The sequence below is a fragment of the Suillus plorans genome (assembly GCF_016647745.1).
Source record: "Suillus plorans strain S12 chromosome Unknown HD556scaffold_52, whole genome shotgun sequence".
Classification (NCBI taxonomy): Eukaryota; Fungi; Basidiomycota; class Agaricomycetes; order Boletales; family Suillaceae; genus Suillus; species Suillus plorans.
Window position 1 is genome coordinate 164,218 of NW_024537436.1, and position 20,603 is coordinate 184,820.

General features: G+C 48.6%; 9 protein-coding genes across 9 annotated transcripts; 1 reads left to right on the forward strand and 8 right to left on the reverse strand.

The window, feature by feature from the left end:
- Window positions 1-3,126: 3,126 nt before the first annotated feature.
- Window positions 3,127-4,546, reverse strand: HD556DRAFT_741640 (HotDog domain-containing protein). Its single transcript, XM_041311481.1, has 4 exons — window positions 3,917-4,546; window positions 3,787-3,867; window positions 3,638-3,738; window positions 3,127-3,582 (listed from the first exon to the last, which is right to left on the reverse strand). Exons 1-4 carry the CDS (start codon window positions 4,457-4,459, stop codon window positions 3,444-3,446), a joined length of 864 nt encoding a protein of 287 aa, XP_041157178.1. The 5' UTR covers window positions 4,460-4,546; the 3' UTR covers window positions 3,127-3,443.
- Window positions 4,547-4,921: 375 nt separating this feature from the next.
- On the forward strand, window positions 4,922-5,917 carry HD556DRAFT_1242767 (50S ribosomal protein L30e-like protein; the record flags this gene model as incomplete). The annotated part of the gene is made up of 4 exons (XM_041298312.1): window positions 4,922-5,072; window positions 5,123-5,385; window positions 5,415-5,728; window positions 5,785-5,917. The coding sequence occupies 4 exons, from the start codon at window positions 4,922-4,924 to the stop codon at window positions 5,915-5,917; spliced, it is 861 nt and encodes a 286-aa protein (XP_041157179.1).
- Window positions 5,918-6,406: 489 nt separating this feature from the next.
- HD556DRAFT_1242781 (translocation protein Sec62-domain-containing protein) lies at window positions 6,407-7,366 on the reverse strand (the record flags this gene model as incomplete). The annotated part of the gene is made up of 3 exons (XM_041298313.1): window positions 6,407-6,622; window positions 6,679-7,157; window positions 7,231-7,366. 3 exons carry the CDS (start codon window positions 7,364-7,366, stop codon window positions 6,407-6,409), a joined length of 831 nt encoding a protein of 276 aa, XP_041157180.1.
- Window positions 7,367-8,933: 1,567 nt separating this feature from the next.
- HD556DRAFT_1393302 (uncharacterized protein) lies at window positions 8,934-9,791 on the reverse strand. Its single transcript, XM_041303611.1, has 3 exons — window positions 9,698-9,791; window positions 9,567-9,641; window positions 8,934-9,517 (listed from the first exon to the last, which is right to left on the reverse strand). Exons 1-3 carry the CDS (start codon window positions 9,780-9,782, stop codon window positions 8,994-8,996), a joined length of 684 nt encoding a protein of 227 aa, XP_041157181.1. The 5' UTR covers window positions 9,783-9,791; the 3' UTR covers window positions 8,934-8,993.
- A 1,179-nt stretch (window positions 9,792-10,970) lies between these two features.
- HD556DRAFT_742070 (uncharacterized protein) lies at window positions 10,971-12,875 on the reverse strand. Its single transcript, XM_041311482.1, has 6 exons — window positions 12,515-12,875; window positions 12,338-12,454; window positions 11,753-12,286; window positions 11,581-11,666; window positions 11,295-11,539; window positions 10,971-11,246 (listed from the first exon to the last, which is right to left on the reverse strand). Exons 1-6 carry the CDS (start codon window positions 12,715-12,717, stop codon window positions 11,109-11,111), a joined length of 1,323 nt encoding a protein of 440 aa, XP_041157182.1. The 5' UTR covers window positions 12,718-12,875; the 3' UTR covers window positions 10,971-11,108.
- A 362-nt stretch (window positions 12,876-13,237) lies between these two features.
- On the reverse strand, window positions 13,238-13,801 carry HD556DRAFT_1242660 (uncharacterized protein; the record flags this gene model as incomplete). The annotated part of the gene is made up of 1 exon (XM_041298300.1): window positions 13,238-13,801. A coding segment is annotated over one exon (564 nt), but the record flags the coding sequence as incomplete, so codon positions are not given.
- A 2,075-nt stretch (window positions 13,802-15,876) lies between these two features.
- Window positions 15,877-16,107, reverse strand: HD556DRAFT_1190584 (uncharacterized protein; the record flags this gene model as incomplete). Its single annotated transcript, XM_041296157.1, has 1 exon — window positions 15,877-16,107. A coding segment is annotated over one exon (231 nt), but the record flags the coding sequence as incomplete, so codon positions are not given.
- An 861-nt stretch (window positions 16,108-16,968) lies between these two features.
- HD556DRAFT_742332 (uncharacterized protein) lies at window positions 16,969-17,402 on the reverse strand. The gene has a single exon (XM_041311483.1). The coding sequence runs from the start codon at window positions 17,316-17,318 to the stop codon at window positions 17,097-17,099; it is 222 nt and encodes a 73-aa protein (XP_041157185.1). The 5' UTR covers window positions 17,319-17,402; the 3' UTR covers window positions 16,969-17,096.
- A 127-nt stretch (window positions 17,403-17,529) lies between these two features.
- On the reverse strand, window positions 17,530-20,118 carry HD556DRAFT_1446351 (Rad17 cell cycle checkpoint protein-domain-containing protein; the record flags this gene model as incomplete). Its single annotated transcript, XM_041307074.1, has 8 exons — window positions 17,530-18,021; window positions 18,072-18,209; window positions 18,270-18,412; window positions 18,461-19,246; window positions 19,301-19,445; window positions 19,513-19,611; window positions 19,686-19,880; window positions 19,975-20,118. The coding sequence occupies 8 exons, from the start codon at window positions 20,116-20,118 to the stop codon at window positions 17,530-17,532; spliced, it is 2,142 nt and encodes a 713-aa protein (XP_041157186.1).
- Between the last annotated feature and the right edge of the window lie 485 nt (window positions 20,119-20,603).

Genomic DNA, 20,603 nt, shown 5'->3' on the forward strand with positions numbered 1-20,603 from the left:
GCAAGGGACAATTAAAAAAAAGGGTTTAAATTTCTGGAATAGTAGGTCCCCGCATTCAAGTAGTAGAACAGGTTGAGCCCTTCGACTCGGAATTGAGCGTCTCCTAATTTCGAAGTTAATCACCAAGCTTTAGGTTGTACTGTTCGCATAAGCTAGCCCAGAGATTGGGTTATGCTTCAGGTGTTAGGCAGTTAATAGGCGTTGATGCCAGATGGATAATGGTCATAAGATAAGCCCGAAGATGTAGTTGGCCACATGGGAAACTGGACCATCAGTCGTGGACGTAACTTCATGAATCCTTTCACGGCATGATTCCATTGCGAAGTTTAAGAAGAGAGAACACGACTCTCCCAATCGTCCAAGTCATCTGTAAGGTACACTCCACGATCATTAAAACCGACACTAAACTCGCTTGCGATGGTCACACTGAATGCGTAAAGTGAGGAAGCCGTCACTTAGTAGGTAACATCCATACCTGGTATTCGTGCTAGGATTACATGCATTACATGCCTGCTGGGTCAAATGCCAGCTCTTTATCCAGTGAATGCGAAGTAAAGATGAGGCCGAGATCTTCGGCCAGGTAGAAATTCTTATGAATTGTCATGGGGGGCGCACGCCCTTCTCCGTAACCGGTGATATTACGGATCATGTCATGCTGAAGGAGATAACTTAACCGACAAGATGGCTACGAGGGCACACAGTACTAGCGCCTATTCGCATGCAGGACGTACTACACGCACCTGAGACACAGCCAGATGAGAGCCCGTGACTCATGTAATGGCTGCCATATTCGAATACATTCAAGTTCATGAATGTCTCAAGATATGTATCGCATCTGTCCAAAAAGACCATGACCTCATTGATAAATGCTGAGCACAGGCTCTCAGGCTGGGATACGAACTCGGTGATAATCCAGCGCACGTTCAGATCCAGAGTCGGCGGCCCATCGGCGAGTCCCATGACCCTAATCAAAAAATTAAATGAGCTAAGTTTGCTCAAGTGCTTGTAATGCTGATCATGAGTTTGCACGGACACGAATAATATCGCATACTCTGTTACGTATCATTCTGAGATTCAGGGGTGACGTGGAGATTGAGGCTCACTCTAATCCTGGACATCCGAGTCTGTACCCATTGAACAACACATGATATAGCTAACGTCACATTAGTAACAGATGGACAAAAATGATCATGCAATGATGAGTCATAGGCATCTCGCAGTGCTCACGGCTGACAGACTTTCTCGAGGAAACATACTCCCCATTCAGCAGAGCTCGAGGCTCAGCAATAACCTATAAGCGTAATCCGGGGTCCACAACTGCGCCGGATATTTCTGGTAGTAAAAGATGGGTGAAATGACTCGAAGGGATTCCAGGACAAGAAGTCCGCCGATATCGACACAGCAACATCTGGATGACACTGACCGGTGCTAAGTCCTGTCTACTCCCCAAGTGCAGGTGGCATTAAATGAGGGAGTCCATGAATTAGGGTAAGCAGCGTTGTTGAATGTCACGGCGTTGTTTGGATTAGCCACCCTGCAAAGAACCGAGACTGAAACATTTAGCCAGGTAGTAGACCGGTCGCCGAGCTATAGGCCGGAACTTCACAGAAGAAAAACCCGCCACCGACTAAGTGAACGAATAAATTTGTTAACTGAAGTCGCACCACCAAACTAGACTGGTGACCAGCCCCTCTCACCAGTCTACAACCATACGACAAACGGACGATCGAACTTACTAGTACATTTGGGCCTTCCAAAGGGGTTCGAGTCAATGTCCTGCCGGCATCAGCCATTGGCCGTGGATATAAGACTGTTGAACCTTTGTGAGGATGACATCATTCAATGAAGGGTAGAAGAGATAAGAGAACGAAGAAGTTTCAACTTGCCCGGTGTCGACTCCCACGCTGGTCGGCCGGGGACCATCATGACGATTTTGTGAAATTTTCCATCTCGAGTTCAACAGACAAAATTTCTCAAATCTGTCGCAGACCCAGGCCTTTGCCTAGAGTCTCTGGCTCCAAATCCGCTGGCAGGTGCGGAGTTGCATTCGGTGTAAGTAATAGGATTGACGCTCTCCGAGTCCAAGATCTACATGACTTAAGAATGTAACAGCTTGAACATTGAATACATCCGGCAGCCAACTGGTTTGGAGCCTCGTCCTTGCTATGATTCTTGGACACAGCTTTAGGCAGGCCCATCCTGCGAGTGATCTTTCCACGGCACTTCAACCACCAAACATTCCTCCACCACTAGTATATCCATATTGAATCCCTCTATCGGTCTTTCCTAGGGTTTCTTCGCCATACAACCAATAGCCTCCTTGTCCCCCTGGCCCCGGTTCTCATGATCACAGGTACCCGTGACATTTGCAAATTGCACCTTCGGCTGAGTTATCCTACTAATGAGGACCAATCAGAAGGCGGGCAAGGATTGTAGATGTTCAAGAACACAGCGGCAGACCGGCCACTAGTAGGACAGGGCCTTCAACTTGCCGTGATTTATTTTATTTTTAGTGTCCAAAAGATTTTCACGGCAAGTCGGTTGCATAGCAGTCTAGCTGGGTGGTACATAAGCCAGTGAACACCGTGCTTCCAAGCAGGATAACTCCACCCCGGATCATAGCGACAGTCAGCCCGGAAGCCTGACCAGTAACAGTGTATTGACACACATGATGGACTTCAAGGCGATTCAGGTTCTTATGGGGCAACGCTCTTCCTCGGGTAAAAAAGACAGGGCATGCGGCGGGGAATCGCAACACAATCATCAGGCGTTTACAGAACCCCGGAGCCCCTTTTGCCTCAAGGATCATTCACTACATAGTTGATTTGTCAACAAGACTTCACCACGCCTGCGATCACAAAAAATCCGCGGATAACAAGCGGAGACTACGTACACGCCGCGGCAGGGTGCTCAATCATAAAATTTACCGCTGATTGGGACATTCCACCCTCCGATCTAGGTGAGAATGCATGTAGACCCTTGTTTTCAGATTTCGCAGATCCGAAGGACAGGCGTTTCCTGGCCCAGTGTTACGAATCAAAGCACTCACCTCGCTTTGCTAATTACTAGCTGGCTGTCATGCGGCCCAGATCAGTACAGATCTCACGTTGATCATCACTTTGCACACGCCCGTTGTTAACTGCTGTAGCGTTGCTATTGGCGTCAGCATGGCTTCTTCGGATCCCCAATGTCTGAATACGCTGGCTTGTTGAAGGTAATGGAGTGGGGTTCCGTTAGAGGGAGCGCAGGTGGCTTGACGCAGCATTTGGAAGGTGTGACATAGCTGGCATTGATAGAGAACGCGGGCGGTGTGTGGAGATTGTGCTTTGAGGAATGGAAACAAGTTTGTCGCATCCTCCGCGGTAAGTTGCATCTAGGGTTGGTCTATGATACAGGTATCTCTAACGGTATGCTATATGAGTCACTAAATGGTATGAATTGCTCTATGCCTTGGATGGGGGAGGCGGCATGCCCTCGCTGAGGAGTACGGGAGTTGATCTAGCAGGTTCGGGGTCGCCCATCATTTGTTGAACAGCTTTGCTCTTGAGTAGGTGGGCATATTTGGGTTGAACGAAAGTTGCGCTGGACAATACAGGAAGGGGTAAGAAGAGTTAAGTTAAAAAGATCGGAGACTGACTGCGCTTCGACCAGTACGTTGCCTTTGAGGTCCTCTACTTTGCCAGTGACCTTGGATTTGCGACCTGCCTTGTCGACTAAACTAATCCGGACGACGATGAACTAGTGCCCGGTCAAGCACGTAAGTATGTGAAAGGAAGAGGTACTTGCCTGATCCGCAAAGGTCGGGGCGCGATAATTTATGGACAAGTTGGCAGTGACGCCAATCTTTTCCGGTAAATTGATAATCGCCTTTTACAATAGGTCAAGACACGCTGAATGCTCGGAACAAATAACTCACAGTTCGCGCCAGACTCTCATCTAAAATAGTAGCCAGTAGCCCACCGTGAATTATCCCATCATGGCCACACACACCCCGACCTACATGCATGATGACGAGAGCCTCACTCTCATCCTTCCTAGCGCGTACGAGAGGTGGAAGCGCGAGTTTTCCGGGGCCACGAAGTGCGCCTGCAGTGAGGCTGTTTACGCGGAGCTGCTCTGGGTAATTAGCATAAGGGCGGCTCTCATACCACTCGTGGGCGTCGGGCTGAGCACGGTGGGACGTGAGGAGTGGGAGGGTTTGTAGGGTTTGTTCGAGTGTTGCGGTGTATATAATTGATTGCGGGGAATCAGGGTCAGGGGGCGCTGGGGCTGGCCGTGGGGAGATGAAGGTAATATAAGGGTGCGGGTAGAAGGCGCCAAGGGTGTAGCCGGTGATGGCGACGGAACCGCCAAGGCCTAGTGTTCGGAGGTAGCGGTGTGGCGAACGGGAAGTGGGAGGGGGTCCGGTCGAGAAAACTCGTGCATTTGTGAGGATGCGTCTCAAAATATTAGAAGACATTATATGCCGGTCCCATTAATGACTAGTGACTGACGATCGCCCAGTCAGTGTCGGGTGTTGCCGAAGCGGAGTGTAAACATAACTTTGACATACAGATATCGACCATCGACGACTTTAACCTCAAGACCTACCCCTCAAGACCGTCAAAAATGGTGAGTTGCCAGCAAGCGTCGTTCGCTGTGTGCATCGGAGCACCCTAGCACTATTCAGTCCATACTTTTCAACCTTCAACACAATGGATGGCAAGTCCTTCATCCAGATAACATCGTAGGATATCATCCTTATTTTCATATAGAATTGGTTCAGCGCAAATCTTGATCGTTGTTATCAAGTCAAGTGGAGTCGTCATGTACGATGATGATACTTCATATTGCTGGACTCGTTGGATGCACAGTCATCTAGGAGTGCTAGAGCTCCGAGACATGCAGCTTACGTCGCAGGCACTTTTGTGTGCTGCTTCGCATGCTGATTCGTTCTCGTCTCAATGACCAGCCCCCCAAAGTCAAGGCCGGTTCCCGCAAGAAGCCCGCACCCGCACCAGGTGCTGCTGGCAAAGCTGCAAAAATCACAAAAAATCCTCTCTTCGAGGCAAAGCCGAAGAACTTTGGCATTGGTTCGCCTCATCTTTGTTTCGCAAGATTGTCAACTGATGGATTTTTTTAGGCCAACATATTCGTCCTAAGACCGATCTCACTCGCTTTGTCAAATGGCCCGAGTACATCCGCCTTCAACGCCAGAAGGTCATTCTTTCTCAACGCCTGAAAGTTCCTCCTGCTATTGCCCAGTTCTCCCACACTCTGGACAAGACCACTGCTACACAGCTTTTCAAGCTCCTCAACAAGTACCGCCCGGAGAGCAAGGTCGAGAAGAAAGAGCGTCTCGAGGCCCTAGCCAAAGCTGCCGCTGAGGAAAAGGAACCTGCCAAAGTTTGTATTTGACGTGTTGTGGGTTGTAGGTTATTGATATAGATGATCTACAGGACAAGAAACCTCTTTTCGTCAAGTACGGTTTGAACCACTGCGTCGCTCTCATCGAGGCGAAGAAGGCGTCCCTCGTAATCATTGCTCACGACGTCGACCCCATTGAGTTGGTTGTCTTCCTTCCCGCTCTTTGTCGCAAAATGGGTGTCCCCTATGTCATCGTCAAGGGCAAAGCCCGTCTGGGCACTGTGGTTCACAAGAAGACCGCCGCCATTCTCACTCTCCAAGATGTCAAGAGCGAAGACCAGCGCGAGCTTGCAACCCTCGTCAGTGCCGCCAAAGCCAACTTGTGAGTTTTCCCTTTTCACGTTGTATCTGTGCTTTAGTGCTAATGGGAATTTAAAGCACTGACAAGTACGAAGATCAACGCCGTCACTGGGGTGGTGGTCTCCGTGGATACAAGTCCACTCAAATGATGCGCAAGCGCGCAAAAGCTGCTGGTCTGGACTCCAAGGCTGCTGCTCTTGGCAAGCTGTAAGCTTTGTGCTAGTCCTTGTCGTTTATCGTCGTCACTTTATATATGTCATGCCTGTTATGAGTATGGTATGCATCGTACGCTGGGTTATCCCAAGTTACTACTGTGTGGAGGCCAGGGCATATCATGCCAGGTCGTATACTGTGATGCATGTTGCGCCATCAGCTATAACACGATGGCAGTTGTTTGGAAGTCTACTTTGAAATTCGCAAAACCAATATGAAACCGAGATAGCATATGGGGCCAGTGAGTGACAGTGCCTGAGGCCTGAGCTCTGAACTTCACAATAGATGTGACTAGTTGCATCTAAAGAGCTGCCAGTATAAGGGAATCATGCATGGTGAATGGATCAAACCGGGACCAGGGAATGAGTGTGAGAAGTGCGTAGTCTAGACAAAACTCCTGGTGAGTATGAAGGAAATTTAGTCCCCTCGTCACTATTTGCTCCACTGAAAGCATAATAACACCGCCTACAAACATGCGATGATCCTGTTATGAATCCACATCTGGAACCTCCTCCACCCGTGCCGAGCGACTCCCTGGACGCGATTGCTCTGGGGACTCATCACCAACCTCCTCGATAAAAGCCCCACCATTATTAGCAAGCTGTTCCTCGGGATTCGCACCAGCGGGAGCCTTTGCCTTCTTCTTCTTCCCAGCTTTCTTCTTTGGAACATCCCACTCCCACAACGGAACAAATGACTCGATCTATGCCAAATGCCTAAGAACCAAGGATACAAAATACAAAAAATATCACAACTCACAACACCAACGTCTGCGAATAATTGAGGGAAGATCCAAATTCCAGGGCTTGCTATAACCACGGTGATTATGTAGAATATCAACCGTATGATTGCGAGTCCAAAGAATGCGCCGAGTAAACCCAGCATGGCAATGCTCAGGTACCACACACCCAAACGCATCACTGGGGGCCACAACGGGAACATTACGGCTGCAAGCATAAGCGCGACCATCAAAAGTCCGCCAGCGTATGTAGTCCATTGAGAACCTTCGTAGAGCCACACGAAGTACGCGTCTTGGGCAAATTGTTGTTGCGGAACGACAGTGACGTGGCGCGGAGATATGGATGAGCCTGTGGGTGCGCCGCGGTCTACGCGGAGGTAAAAAGCGTATTGTATGGATGATTGGAGGAGGGCCTCAGCCTCGACTTCCGTAGTGACTTTGGGTACGTTTTTTACTTTTGCATAGGCGGGCGAGAGGAGGGCTTTCACTGCAGATTTGCCTGGTAGTGGTGGTGATGACGGTTATGGTTAGAACAGCGGCAGAAAAAAATTGACTCCAAAACGATCAGATACCTTTGAAATAATCGACGCGTTTCCCATTCAACGCACCAACACGTATTTTCATGCCAGATTTACTGCTGCGGAGGAATTGGACCACATTGCGGGTTTCTGGAGGCGCTTTAGCTTGCGTATCATCCTTCGAAGCCATTTGCGATGGATAACAACTAAGAAATTAGTCTGGTGGTGACTATGATGTTTGGGATTGAGGGAGGCGCTGCCACGAATAAGTGAGTCACGCCTAAGGGACAGGTGTGCTTATGTCAGCCAAAAAAGTCAGTCATGTTGACGCTTAAAAATACTCAGCATCATGCAACTCAACATTCCGTCGTCAGCTCTTCTGTGTTTGTCCCATTTACTCTCAATTCGAAAGATACAGCCTGATACAGCACATTGACATCCCCGCAGCGGTTCAATCTCCCGGTATCAATACATCGACCGGTGACCGCGTGCAGCATTAATTTACTAGTCACTTACAGTGCGGTGTGCTATGGTGACGCTACTGGTAGTCGTCGTCGTAGGATTGCATAACCATAGCATCGTCACCTGTGGGAGCTTCTTGGCCCGCGAAGTCGTATTTTCCTCTGTATCTGCGCTCTTATGAATACCTATTTTCTTGGACTCGGAAGCTCAGCCTCAGTCTTATCTGTGACATCCATATCGCAACAGTATGGGTTAATAATCGCAATGCGGCATAGCTGAATTCCACAGGTATAATGTACTTTAATGGGCGGCCAGATTGTTCACCGAGGTAAGTCCCCTCTAAATACCCCCACTTCGCGCAGTAATTTTGATAAGGTTCGATGGTAGCTGCGTTGCATCCAAGAATGCTATCGAATTGCAAGTGACCAAGTCGTCTAATGTCAGATAGCAGGAATTGACTGCACGTAGCCTTACCACTGGCATGCGAATTTCATTAATGGCAGCACAAACGCCCTGATGCTTATCGTTTGTGATCTTTCTAGCAGCGTTATACTTTCATCGAACGACCGCTCCAGATATTTTCAGTCATTACAAAATCGAAACAGATGCTTACAGAAGTGTACCTTCTTTTTTTTAAGTCCACAGGAACGAGGGTATTCTTCGCAAGGTAAATTCTTATATCCACACATTATAGATAGTCATGCCTAGGCAATCAGATTTTCACCTGGCTAGAACAGATTGTGAGGCTTCTACACACCTTAGGCTAATGTCGTGGTTTCTACTCGTGGCAAGGAGATCACAGCTTGGTGACAGAGCAGAGCAATTAGACTGGGCGTCAGTCCATCGTCGCAGCACCGTATATCTCCTGCATCAATACTCCCTCCACCTTGACCACCCCCTTCGGAATACTTCAATCTAGACTTTGCTAGCGCATGTTCTAGTAAGTCCGGCTAGAATTGACAGAATGTTGGCGCTACGGTCCACCGGTTGTTGTGTTCGCTACAAGAGTACAGCTCTGGCCAAGGCTGTACACGGGCATCAAACCTGCTGGCGTTTGTCGGATGAGTCGGAGACTGGCGCGCTGAATACCGCTACGATCCTCCGTCATGGTATCTTCGTCAAAACAAGCATACCACTCCCTGGTGACCTACAGTTCTGTACAGTTTCCCGCCCGAGTGATCTAAACATGCTTGCATGATCATTACCGGTTATAGCTTCGTTACAATGTGATAAATGTCAAACTGTTCTCTCAAGGATACTACTTAATACACCTGATCAGATCACACCAGAATTGCATTTAATAGCCTAGTCTAGACTTAGACTAGCAATGGCGAGGAAGCAAGAAAAACACGTGCTCAAACTCTGGTCACAGACCAGAACAACAGCGGATAACGTTCATCGCCTCCCACACCTTCGGATACCTCCCTGAACTGTGCATCCACCTTGACCGTCCCTTTCTCGAATACTTCGCCATCCCACATAGAAGTCCAGCTCTCGACGCTGTGGGCGAATATGTCAACCTCGATACCCCTATATACTTGATCCACGACACCCTTCTGTTGAGCACCCGTGTGCGCTCCGAGAATGATGGAGCCTGGCTCAGCGGAGAGAAGGCCAGCAAAAGCACGTGCCATGTGCAGCTGTTGATCTTCTTTAAACAGGTGGAAGAAGGCTGTTGCGTGAATTGCGGAAACACATCCGCGTAACGAATTCAACGAAGTGAGGCTATTGAGGTCGGGAGTTGAAACTTCTGTTGTCTGTGGGGACGCAGGCGGAGCCACAGCGAGGATTTCTGGGTCAAAAGCGTCCCCACCCACGAAGTGAGCTGGAAAAGTTTCTGGAGACGACTTAAAGAGTTCATGCCCCAGATCCCAGAGTTCTGAAATACCTCATTCAAAGTTATGTACGAGGTTATATGCTATGCTCACCTTGATGGAGGTCAGTTCCAACCGTTTGAGCTGCAGGAAAACCATCAAGAATTACTTCCCTGATGACATTTCCAACTACAAACCGTCCATCATGATTAGCACCCTATGTAGAAGATGGAGGGGGCACATACAGCAGCAGCCGACGTCAAGGAAAATTGGGTTCTTGTGTTCACGTCCGATGCGCACAACTTGCTGATAAGCAGGTAGCCCCAACATCCTGCGTCTAAAGGGCTCGATTTTTGTGTGTCAACTCAGCAAAAACGTACAAACAAAATACCTGGCAAAAGAGAAAAGATAGATGCAGCCGTAAGGAGCAACCTAGCCACGAACAACTAAGTTTCGATACGGCAGGAGGTGTTCAAAGGTCTAGATACCTTGTATGCCTTTGCTTGAACATCCAATATATGCTGCTTCAGAGTTGCGTCGTCTTCAATTCCGGTCAGATGCTTGTAAAATGCAGCGTCTTGAGGGCGCAAGTTATAAAGGCTTTCGTCAAGAGTAGGGAAAGTGCGCTGAATCTCAATCTTTGGAGGCTCTCTATTCGTCATGTCGCGTTCCTTGTCGGCACCAGGATCCAAGTAGCTGGAGGGTTATTCGACGACGTGACTGTACTTATAGCCCAGAAAGTTGACTGCGCAATATTAGTTTAAAACCCGGACTTACTTGCTGGGTATAGAGCAATCAATTACCAAACGCACTAGTAGTCAATAACACTGCACGAAGAGCTCACATTTAGTCAGCCTCCTGCTCACTGGGGTTCTTGAAGCCACTCACATGGGCGTCAACACAGGAAGAGTGTCACTACTCAGCATAGCGCCCGCCGCGATCTCCGCTATTACGATAAGAGAACAGGTCCTTGGCAGCCTATCCGCAATCTCTTTCAAGTTAGTAACCCACGAACAAACAAAATGCTTTCGTTGATGCGCTCTACCCGGATTCTGGCCCAGCAGCGCGCTTGTGCACTAGTGATGTTAGAAGGTCAAATATCGTGTTCCGTCTTTGATTAAAATTCGAAACACTTACTACCTCACCAGTAGGTACAGCATTGTCCTAGATTCCAGTCAGCTTCTTGGAAATTGCAGCTTGGGGATGCAAGTCATAAAGACTTTCATTGAGGAAAAGGCAGAGCGGGCGAGTCCCGATCTTTGTGGTTTGTCCGTCCAAGTTTTTTCGATCGGTTTATTTAACGACGTGACTGTATTGAGTATTCTAATCCTAGAAAGGTTAGCTGCGCAGCATCCAAGACTGCTTGCCGGGTATGCGTAGTACGATCGATTACAACATTGTGGTGCGAGTGGCCCGCGTCCTCCAGTATTGCTATGACGTACAATGTTTCAGCTGAGAAGAGTTGAGCCTGAGCGCTGAGCGTGTGATGTGCGGTAACGTTTCAAGCTTCAAGGCTAGTCCAGACCCGGTTAAATTCTTTCTTCATCACCCCCTACTATGCTCCAGCGCGTGTAAAATTTGGTGGTAATATCTACTAATATCTGACCACATCCATGCAAACATGTTCCTAATGGAAAGATAGCACAGGTACTTACATCAACCCACCTTCTTCATTTTCTCAACCCTCCGTAATGCTTCCTGGGCTTCAACAACGCCCTCCCTAATGCCCATCTTGCTACATTGCTCGGCGCTCTTCTCGAACAATTTTTTTGCACCATCCAAGTCGGATGACATCTGCAGGGATCATAAATAAGCATTTTGAATGACTCAATAAAGACTTACTTCTCTCAAGCTCCCCAAATTGAAGAGCACCACGCCGAGCGCCTGCTCACAAACCTCCCTTCCATCATCAGCGGGCTGTCCCCATCCGAACCATTGTGAGCTTTTTGGCTGCGCTTGTGCTCGCTCAATAATTCCCAACGCTTGACGTGCCCACGCCTCAGCTTGCGCACGTACTTCTGGTGTGGGAGGACGACGCATTATCAATTCAGAAAGATTATTCATGAGTTGAGCGGCTTGTTGGTGGTCTGTGCATGAGAGAAAGTGAAACCGCAGTGCTCTTGCTCACCTCGACATCGGTCTTCAACGGATACGTTGTTTTCTTTGGGTGGCAAGAGTAAGGATATCGCCTGAAGGTACAGTGGCATCGCATACCTGTTGGCAGAGCGTCAGCTTTAATGAAAGGATGATGTCAACACGAGAAGGAGATCAACATTCCTAACTGGATGAGTGCTACTCACTCAATTCTACCTTTCTTTGCATAAAGGGCACCAAGGGCCTCCAGTGGAGCACCAAGGTCTGCCTTCGACATCCAAGATGGAAGTTCGAGATCTTCTAGTGCACTAGACCCTGTATTCTCTTGCGCTTTTATGTTCGCATCCGAGTTGGCGTTTGTCATCCCAAGTCCAGATAGCCTCAAAACCTCCTCTACAGCCCATATGAGCCATTTCTCCTCCTCATCCAGGTCCCGTTCACTTGCCATTTGGCCCAATTTATACGCAAGAGCTACGCGTCGAAGGCGTTCCTCTTTGCACAAGGTGTAGCATGACCATCCAGGTGCTCCTTCTACCACAGCACTTGGCGTCTTCTCTGCATCTGGCAAGGGAGAATGTTGTTCGCTCGGACCGGCACCTAGCTCCCACGCTATCTGCAGGGCCTCTCGAGAGTGACGGTCTGAGGCGACTTCGGAAAGGAGGGAGGCTATGCCTGATAGCTTTAGATATGGATATGGCGCGAATGTCTGATAAGGAAGAGACAGTGCTGTTTGGAATGCGCTGAAATCAATGGTCAGAACTCCATAAATAAAGGAGTACCACAATACAGACCGGGTAATGTATCTCTCGCTCAGCGATAAATCTCCTTGGTTCCTCGCTTTTATTCCTGCGCGGAGGTCCCCGCGAACCTGCTCTGGCCAAAGGGTAAAGGATGTGTAGAACTCGTATCTTCAGAGAGCAACTTAAAGATTATTACGGTTGAATGAAAAGTTCGAATGCAAGACTCACAGTCCAAGACCAGTCGCTCCGATCCCAAGCACGAGTAGCGCTGTGAAAAGCTTGGAAACGCGTACCCCGCCGACTGTACTATGTGGTGGTGCAGTTGAGGAGAAACCCCTACATGCCACTGGACGGGTAATGACTTGGCGCCACGCTGGTCGAGAGTTGAGACGTCGAACTAGTCTACATTGGCCATCCCTAATTGCGGCCATCGCGGTTGATTTTTGAAGATAGTGAAGTCACAACAGTACTGAGTGGTAAGTACTAGCACGTTGGTTTGGTAAATAATATGGTTACAGTGCAGACATGATGAACTTAAACGGCGCCGGCACCAGTTCCCGACTCAGGTGATCTTCGGATGGGCCTCACAAACTTGTCTCTGTTCCGAGCTCAGTGCTTTCCGCAACTCTCGACAAAGCCTAGTTCGCGCTTGACTTTGTTTTCACTATATGACCACTACCACATCCGAAATAGCATATCGTTTTGGGCGCACGGGCCGGGATGTAGTAGCTATCACGACCGACTACCATGCCTACAAAGACACCAGGTCTACTGCGGTGTGATACATACCAGCAGTGTTTTGGTACTTTGCACTTGTCTGGCAACCTAGATGTATTGATCATGGCAGCTGCGGGACATAACTCAGCTGAGCTGAGCGCCGATGGCCCGATTGATGATACAAGTAACAAAATTACAGGAAATACAGACTATGAATTCTTTCAATCCTCCACCCTACCAAATGAAAACCCCTCCACGTCCCAAATGCGCCCTTCTTTGCAACATCCGGAGCCTCGACTGGAGTACACACTCGAGATATTCGTGACCGACAAATTGGACGGAATACTCAAATCCAACTTTATAACCTCTACATTGAATCCGAAACCAACATTCCAGCTGATCGAGCATGACATATTGAAGATTTCCCACCAACACATCCAAGTGGATGCAAAAACTTGAGTGCCCCAGAGTCCTCAGAGCTGCCTTCACCCAATTATGGCTGTTCCAAGTGGGAATATTTTGGAAGATGACAACTTTTTGGAGGATCTCTCCCATTAGGGTGAGCTCCGCCTCCGATTTCAGTATTCCAACCTGACAACCTCCACGATACTCCCTGTCATCGAAGAACTGGTTTTCTGTCATACGAAAGGTGTAGGTATTCTGATCGCCTACGATCTCGTAGGTGTTGCCGAAATCTGGACTGGTTTCGACGAAGAGCACCCAGTGAAGCGGATAGGGCCTAGTAAGGAACTCTTGCTGGCCTCGCCAATACTGGAAGAGTGAGATCTTATAATGGGATTCCGTTGACTATGAGAATGGGTAAGTTGCAGTTCGCTAGATTTTATGATATTGTACTCACCGTGGATGTAGAGCACATAGAAATGTCATAAAACATTGTTAGAAGATGGCTGTAGGGCAAAGTCACACTTCGCTGTATTTTATGATGGTGTCTCTACTGAGAGTTTAGGACGAGAGTAGATCAAGGATGGGAGAGTATGTTTGAGTCCTTCATTAATGACCTCCATTTTATACTCAAATCCTAGTGGACGTTTTCTTTGCGAGCAGCTTCAAAGTGTGGATACAATGCCCATTGTGCTCCATGACCAGTGGGCCACTATTGCCTTCCCGACCGGGCTGCCGTACAATATCCCATTCAAATGTATGTCTTAGGCCTCCACTAGGCTAAATTCTGCTGGCCCGCAAGGCCACACTCTGTTAATGTCCGCTCATTATTGGCACTGATCGCATGGTGAAATCCACGTGTCTTGTACTCGCACGTGAGTATTCTAGTATGCTTCTAAGGTTATGGCTCGTTGACAACCTCTTTTTCTATTGGAATTTATGTCCATTGGAATAATGTCCCATATGCTGGACAGTACTATCTAGTTTAAGGCTTCCTATATCTCTGGACTCGCGAATGCTCCAACATGAGGGTGGCCCCCACCAGTCTGCTGGCTTTTTAAACGCACAGTCGGAGATGTGACACTTCTCTTCGTAACGTGATGTGTAATGATTTGACTCGTGATGTTTTAAACTGAAGCGCGTACTCAACTGTCCCCCGAGGGTCCCGCTGCGTATGGTGCGCACGTCAGGATTTATCGCAAAGCACTCAGGTAGACTTGAAAACAACATGTACCTCAATGGATTTCACTTGAGTTACACTGCTTCCAGTATTCAGTTCGAGCACTAAGGGACTTATTTGGTTGCGAGACCTTCGAATCTAAGCATGTGGTTTCTGCTTGCCACTCGGTGTAAGTGTGGACGGGCAGCGAGCGATGCGACAAGCTAATATCAATTGCTTTGACCAGACCTATACGATGAAACGTACTGCTACTACTTGACATATGCACACACTGCTGGAAATCAATCGAAGTCACACAAGATAAGTCTGAGAATATGGGTCAAGTTTGTCTGTAAACTGACTCGGATTTCCCAGAGCATCCGTGGCGTGTGACGTCTTCTCGGAGTCTAGGCTGGTTTTACGGTACGCCATAATATATCGTCTGACCCTCGGTCAGACCACATAGCACAAAGACAGTCGTGATGATGAGTCCAACAGCTAGGAACAAGGGGACAATTTTCTTTGAAATTATTTCTGGTGGATATGTAAGTATCGCGATTCGCATGTACCTGGTTTGAGTTGTAACACCTGTTCCTGTGAAGCCGACGCTGCGATGAGATTTGCCGTGAAGATACAGACAGATCTGATCACAAGCCACTGTCTTTCATCTCAATGAAGTTGACAACGTTGAGGCTCCGACTCCGAGCAAGGCAGCCCAAGTGACAACGGTCCCTGGACAACTGCCACATTGACAAAGACCAGAATCCACCCCTGCACATCGAGACCCCGATCTAGTCCACTCACGTTTCTACTGATACCCAGAATGGTAAGCTGGGTATGAACGGCCGCGTTGGTATGATGAGCGGTGACGGGTTGAACTTGTAGAGTTTACTGTTCTTATCCCAGATGTACATGACAAGCGCGGTCGATCCAGCATATACTACGATGACGCCCAAAAGAGAAAACCCGGATGGTAGGTGAGCATGCCATGCCAAGGGCTGTGCCTCTGACGTCTTTGCTGTACCTCCATGGAAGTCCACGTAAGAAACGCCACGCACGCACCGGAAAGGAACTGAACGCATTCCGAGACTGAGGTGGCACGAGGGTTTAGGATGCAGGGTTTAGGTAAAGTCGTGGGGCCTTGTAAAGATTCGCTCGCATCGTCTTCGCTCTTTGTTCGAATCCTTCGAAGTAGTAGTCATTAGCTCGCTCAGGTTCAACTTACTCACGATCTTCCGGAGCTTTTCCAATGAGATCTTAGTGCGCACAAGCTCCCGGTAACAAAACGGTTGTGCTTGATGAGGGCCGTAAGTTAGTCGAGGAACCAATCAAGATAATGATGAACGAGCTCGAGAAGATACTGCCAGTCTTTGAAATTGAGAGTCCGTGGACGGCCAAGATATTCACTTCTAGTAGGCTCGTCGTGGAGCTCCTTGATGTGATGAAAGGTACGACAGGAGAATCCTACACAGTCCAGGATCTCACGGAGCCGAAATATGCCAGATGGGATCGCTGCAAGTTTGAAGTCAGTGGAGATTTTCCTATTGCCCGTGAACGAAAGTTCAAAATTTGTAGCAGTGTTGTGTAAAGTCTTTTTCGGTGCCCGGCGGTCCGTTGTATAATAGAATGACAGAATTGCCATAAATAGTATATGTCATCCGCACATGACATCATAAGTTGCGCAACGCTTGGGATCTACCTACTTAAGACCTACCTAGCTACCGCACTTTTAATCCTCACTTAATCCTTTATCATGCCCAGATACTGCAGGACGGCTACCTTCGTGCTCCTATCATTGATACTTGAGTCTGGTACCATTGATTCTATTGGGTCCTGTATTTTACTCGATGCCTGCTTTCTCTCGCGACCAAGTTGACTTCCAAAAGTCACTATTCGGCCGACAGTTCTCAAAGATTCTTGGAGACGTCGAGAAGCCTGATTCAAAGGTATGTGTAGGTATTACTACGTATTGGTAAATGTGTTTCATTTATTAGTATTGATCATGAAGCTAATCGTAAGGAACACTAGGACCTTACTAGACTCCAACTCCGGAACCAGGCTTTCCCACTTCCACATTGCCGTCCACTGGTCGGGTCCATCGTCTGGTGCTGGTACACTAATCCATCGTCCCACGGCCGACACTGGTTCACTGTCCTGTACTAGTCCACCATCCCAGTGATCCCACCCATGACGCTGGTTCGTCTCATCGCTCCTTGTACTCATCATCTTCATCGTCCGGTGCTGGTTCACCATCCAAAGCTCACAAGTTCGTGTCATATTGATGCATCAAACACTGTGACTTACTAACTGCAATGCTCCATCGATAGTATTTGCTCCAGTACCATTGGTAATTGCTAGAACGTTCGCCGCCTGGACCCTCGCCGTCTTGTCATCAATATATCAATATTAGTTGAAACTTGAAACTAGTACCAGTCAGCAGAGGCCACTTCAGCGGTCATCAGTTTTGGCAGGCCTCAATATCGACACACTTACTCGCGTATTCGTGGAGTGTTCCTTCTCTTCTCGCTACTATCATGCAGTGGTCTCGCCGCCAACACCCCTCGAGTTACTGTTCACCATGTAATATGCCACAAACGACATCGCTTGCATGACCCTGCGCGAGTTCGCATACACCACATTCCGCTTAAAGAGAATAGACACCAAAAGCTGCCAGGCGCTAGGGAAGTTGCCGATAAGAGCGCAGCCCCGTATTCCTATCAAGACCAGCGGCATCACATAGAACAGCGAGCCCATTGAAAAGAAAGACGCACCACTACTATTAGCGATATTTCCAGCGACGATGCGAGAACGATTTGGCTTTCCCGTGCGGCGCCCAGAGTTTTAACAGTTTTTAATTCACACGGCCCAAAAGCATGGCGTCAAGATCAAGACACACCTGTAATATTGATCGAAGGCAGCAAAGATCGTTGTATGCACAGCTTAGATTTAAGCCTCCATCTCTGTGCTACTCAGCCTCCTCTATATCATCGCTCTCCAACCACCAGCCTTTCCCCTCCTTTTGATCTCTCAAAGCTCCCAAAACCCTGATATCACCCTCGCCATCAACTCCATCTGCCTCCCCATTCTCGTCTTCTCCGAGGACATTCCCACTAACACCTCCGGCACACCACGGAAGGGACGAAAAAAGCCTATGTGTTCGAGGCAGCTGCAGTTGAGCAATACCAGTGCGATCAGCAGCGCGCAACCAGCCACCTAACTCAAGCGCAACGTCCGCATGCGTCCATCTTCCCGGTGCACGCTCGTCACTTGCCCCTCCTTGTCCCAACCAGGTCACGACATCGCCTACGCCTTCCAATGCATCCTGCTCCTTGTTACGCACATCAAACCATGAGGGCTTGCACACCTTCTGTCCTTTCCGTGGAACCGGTGTTGGGAGAGCATGGAGAGTGGACAGTGCAAGTGTCGGAAAGGCGTGTGGGGTGGTGGACGGAAGGTTCTATGTTGGGGAGATTACAAGGGGGGAAATATGATGATATTTGTACTCACACCACCGACACAGTCAACCCAACTAAGCCCTTCACAGACCCCGTCACATTGATCGACATCAGTACAGAACATAGTATAATTTTCGTGAATGTACAATCCTAGGAGCGACGAGTCAATGGGCGAATCTGATGCAATCGTCTGCCAGCCAAGTAAAAGTTCCTCAGCATACATTAGGATCATACGCAATGGAAGTCGTACCTCTAGGCAAACTCGACTCGCCTTCCGATCATGTTCCGAAAGCCAGTTTGGCAGAGGCGATGGGTCTAGGAGCGTTTCATCTAGCTCACGCTCCTTTGCGGCATCTCTGGCGGAGAGATGTGTTGCCGGAGGGTCTCCCTTGCCTGCATCTCGTCAGGTTGATCCAAAGTGGCGGTAAAGCGAGTACTCACGTTTGTTATACAATATCTTTCCCATCAGATGAAATAGCACTAGACTCTGCTCTCTTCGCGTGACAGCCTCCAAGACAGCCCGTGCACTTCCAGCCGCATTCCGTCGGGTCTTTCCCTTGCCACCACCCTTGGTCAACGTTACTACACACGCAAACTCCAGTGCCATCACTGCGCTCCTGATATCCCCGTTCGACGACTCGACAATCATCTCTACAACATCTTTGGCTGGTGGCTTTCCAGAAGTAGACGCAAAATGCTTAGTGAGCATCGCCTGCAGAGCCTTGTTCATCAGCGTCGGTGCAATAGGGTTGAAAGCAATGCGCGTGACATATGGGCTAGTGGAAAGATCAGCTCCGAGAAGACTTCTTATGTCTATAGTCTCTTTCTTGGACCAGCGCGCACCGCCTGCGCCGTCCCACGTATCATCATTATAAGCATTCTCGCCGCGGAGACCTGAGTCGGATATGATGATCACAACTGGGGGTCCAGACTCGGAAGAGCTGCAGAGCGACTGCAAGGCATCGTGAAATCGCGCTTGCGTAGGAAGGTGTAGAATATTAGGTAGATCCTCCAGAAGGATCAAGTGGCGGTTAGAAGGACGGCTCGAGGAAGTGGATGGGAGGGATGGCGTGGATGACTGTGATGGAAATTTTGACTGGGTGTGAGATTGTGGCTGCGTCGACACGATTGCAGAGCTTGCCGCGAAAATATTATAACATGAGGAAGCTCTCGTGAGGAATGCCTGAAATTTGTCGAACAGTGCTTCCGTATCCATCCAAGAGTCATCTGGAAGGGAGAGTTGATAATATCATACAAACAGTACATTGCGATGCTCCTCACCCCCAAAATCGTCTATCAAAGTACTCGGGCCGCGTTCGCTCATACTGTTGCGCCACTCGACGATTTCGAAACCCATCTCTCGAGCTAACACACGTAGTGTAGTGGTCTTTGCGGTACCAGCAGGCCCAGTGAGGACCAGAATCCGCTGTTAGGAGATACGCGGGATATGGGATATGACTGAGTTATGGATAAATCAACAGGATAAGACATACGCGATATTTTCGCAGCTTCCCAGCCGATCCTCCTTCAAAGGCCTCCGAGAGCCATCGCCGTACATCTTCAACTTTGCGCTTGTGCACTGCCAGATCGGCCTATGGGTGATACCCAACGAGAACAATTGCACCGACGTTCAGCTGGGCACAACCAGAGATGAACTGAGGCAGACCTCGATCGTTGGCTCATACTTGTCCACCCAGAGCCTATCATCGTCCCGATCAACTGGAGGCTTTCCCTTGCCCTTCACGTCCTTCCTTTGGATCTGCGGCTGCAGAAGTGAGGGTTGTTGCGACGACGCGGGTGATTCTTGTGGTTGCGGCTGAGGTACAGATCCTATCAGATCAAACACGGGTAGTTTTGCAGACTAATATGACAGTGAGTGCAAGGATGATTTAGCTTGTTTGGACGCGTAGTATAAGACCGGGCAAAAACGCGTTCCCGAATTATGACAAACCTACAGTTCTCAGTTTCTTGTTCGGAGGCTCAGAGGACGCGTCGAGTTTCACGGTCTTGAGTTTTGTTTTCTTTCTGGACGCCTTGGGAGTAGAGCCAGAAGACGACTTGATAGTATGCATTTTCAAAGGAACAGCAGCTTTGTACATAGTATGTACCCAACGGTCTGTCGAAGGCTTTAAGATTCAACAAGTACAAATAACCATTGCGCAAGTACAACTTCTGCACAGAAGTAAGTATCGCCCGTCAAAGGGTGCTCTCATTTTTAAAACTATATCTGGATCTGTAGAAATGCACTTTCATCCGTGATTATACATGCAATGCAAAAGCCAGTGCGTTAGCTAAACGAAATTGAAGATGACCCGGAGATGGTCTGGAACAGTGGACCGAGACTGTACTGCTGCGGACTGCTGCGGATGGCTTCTTATGCTGGCAGCCAGCTCAGTCCTTACTAATGCGCAATGACCAATTTCTATTGCCTAATGCTTATCTGAGTCACATGTTCAGTTTTTGTTGGTCCATCGGCTCCGGCATGGATGAGTGATCATACGGATAACGGAACCAAAATCTTCTCATGAAATTGATGCAAGTCTGACTCGTTCTTATATTTCTGTGTTGGGCGCGTACCCGTATC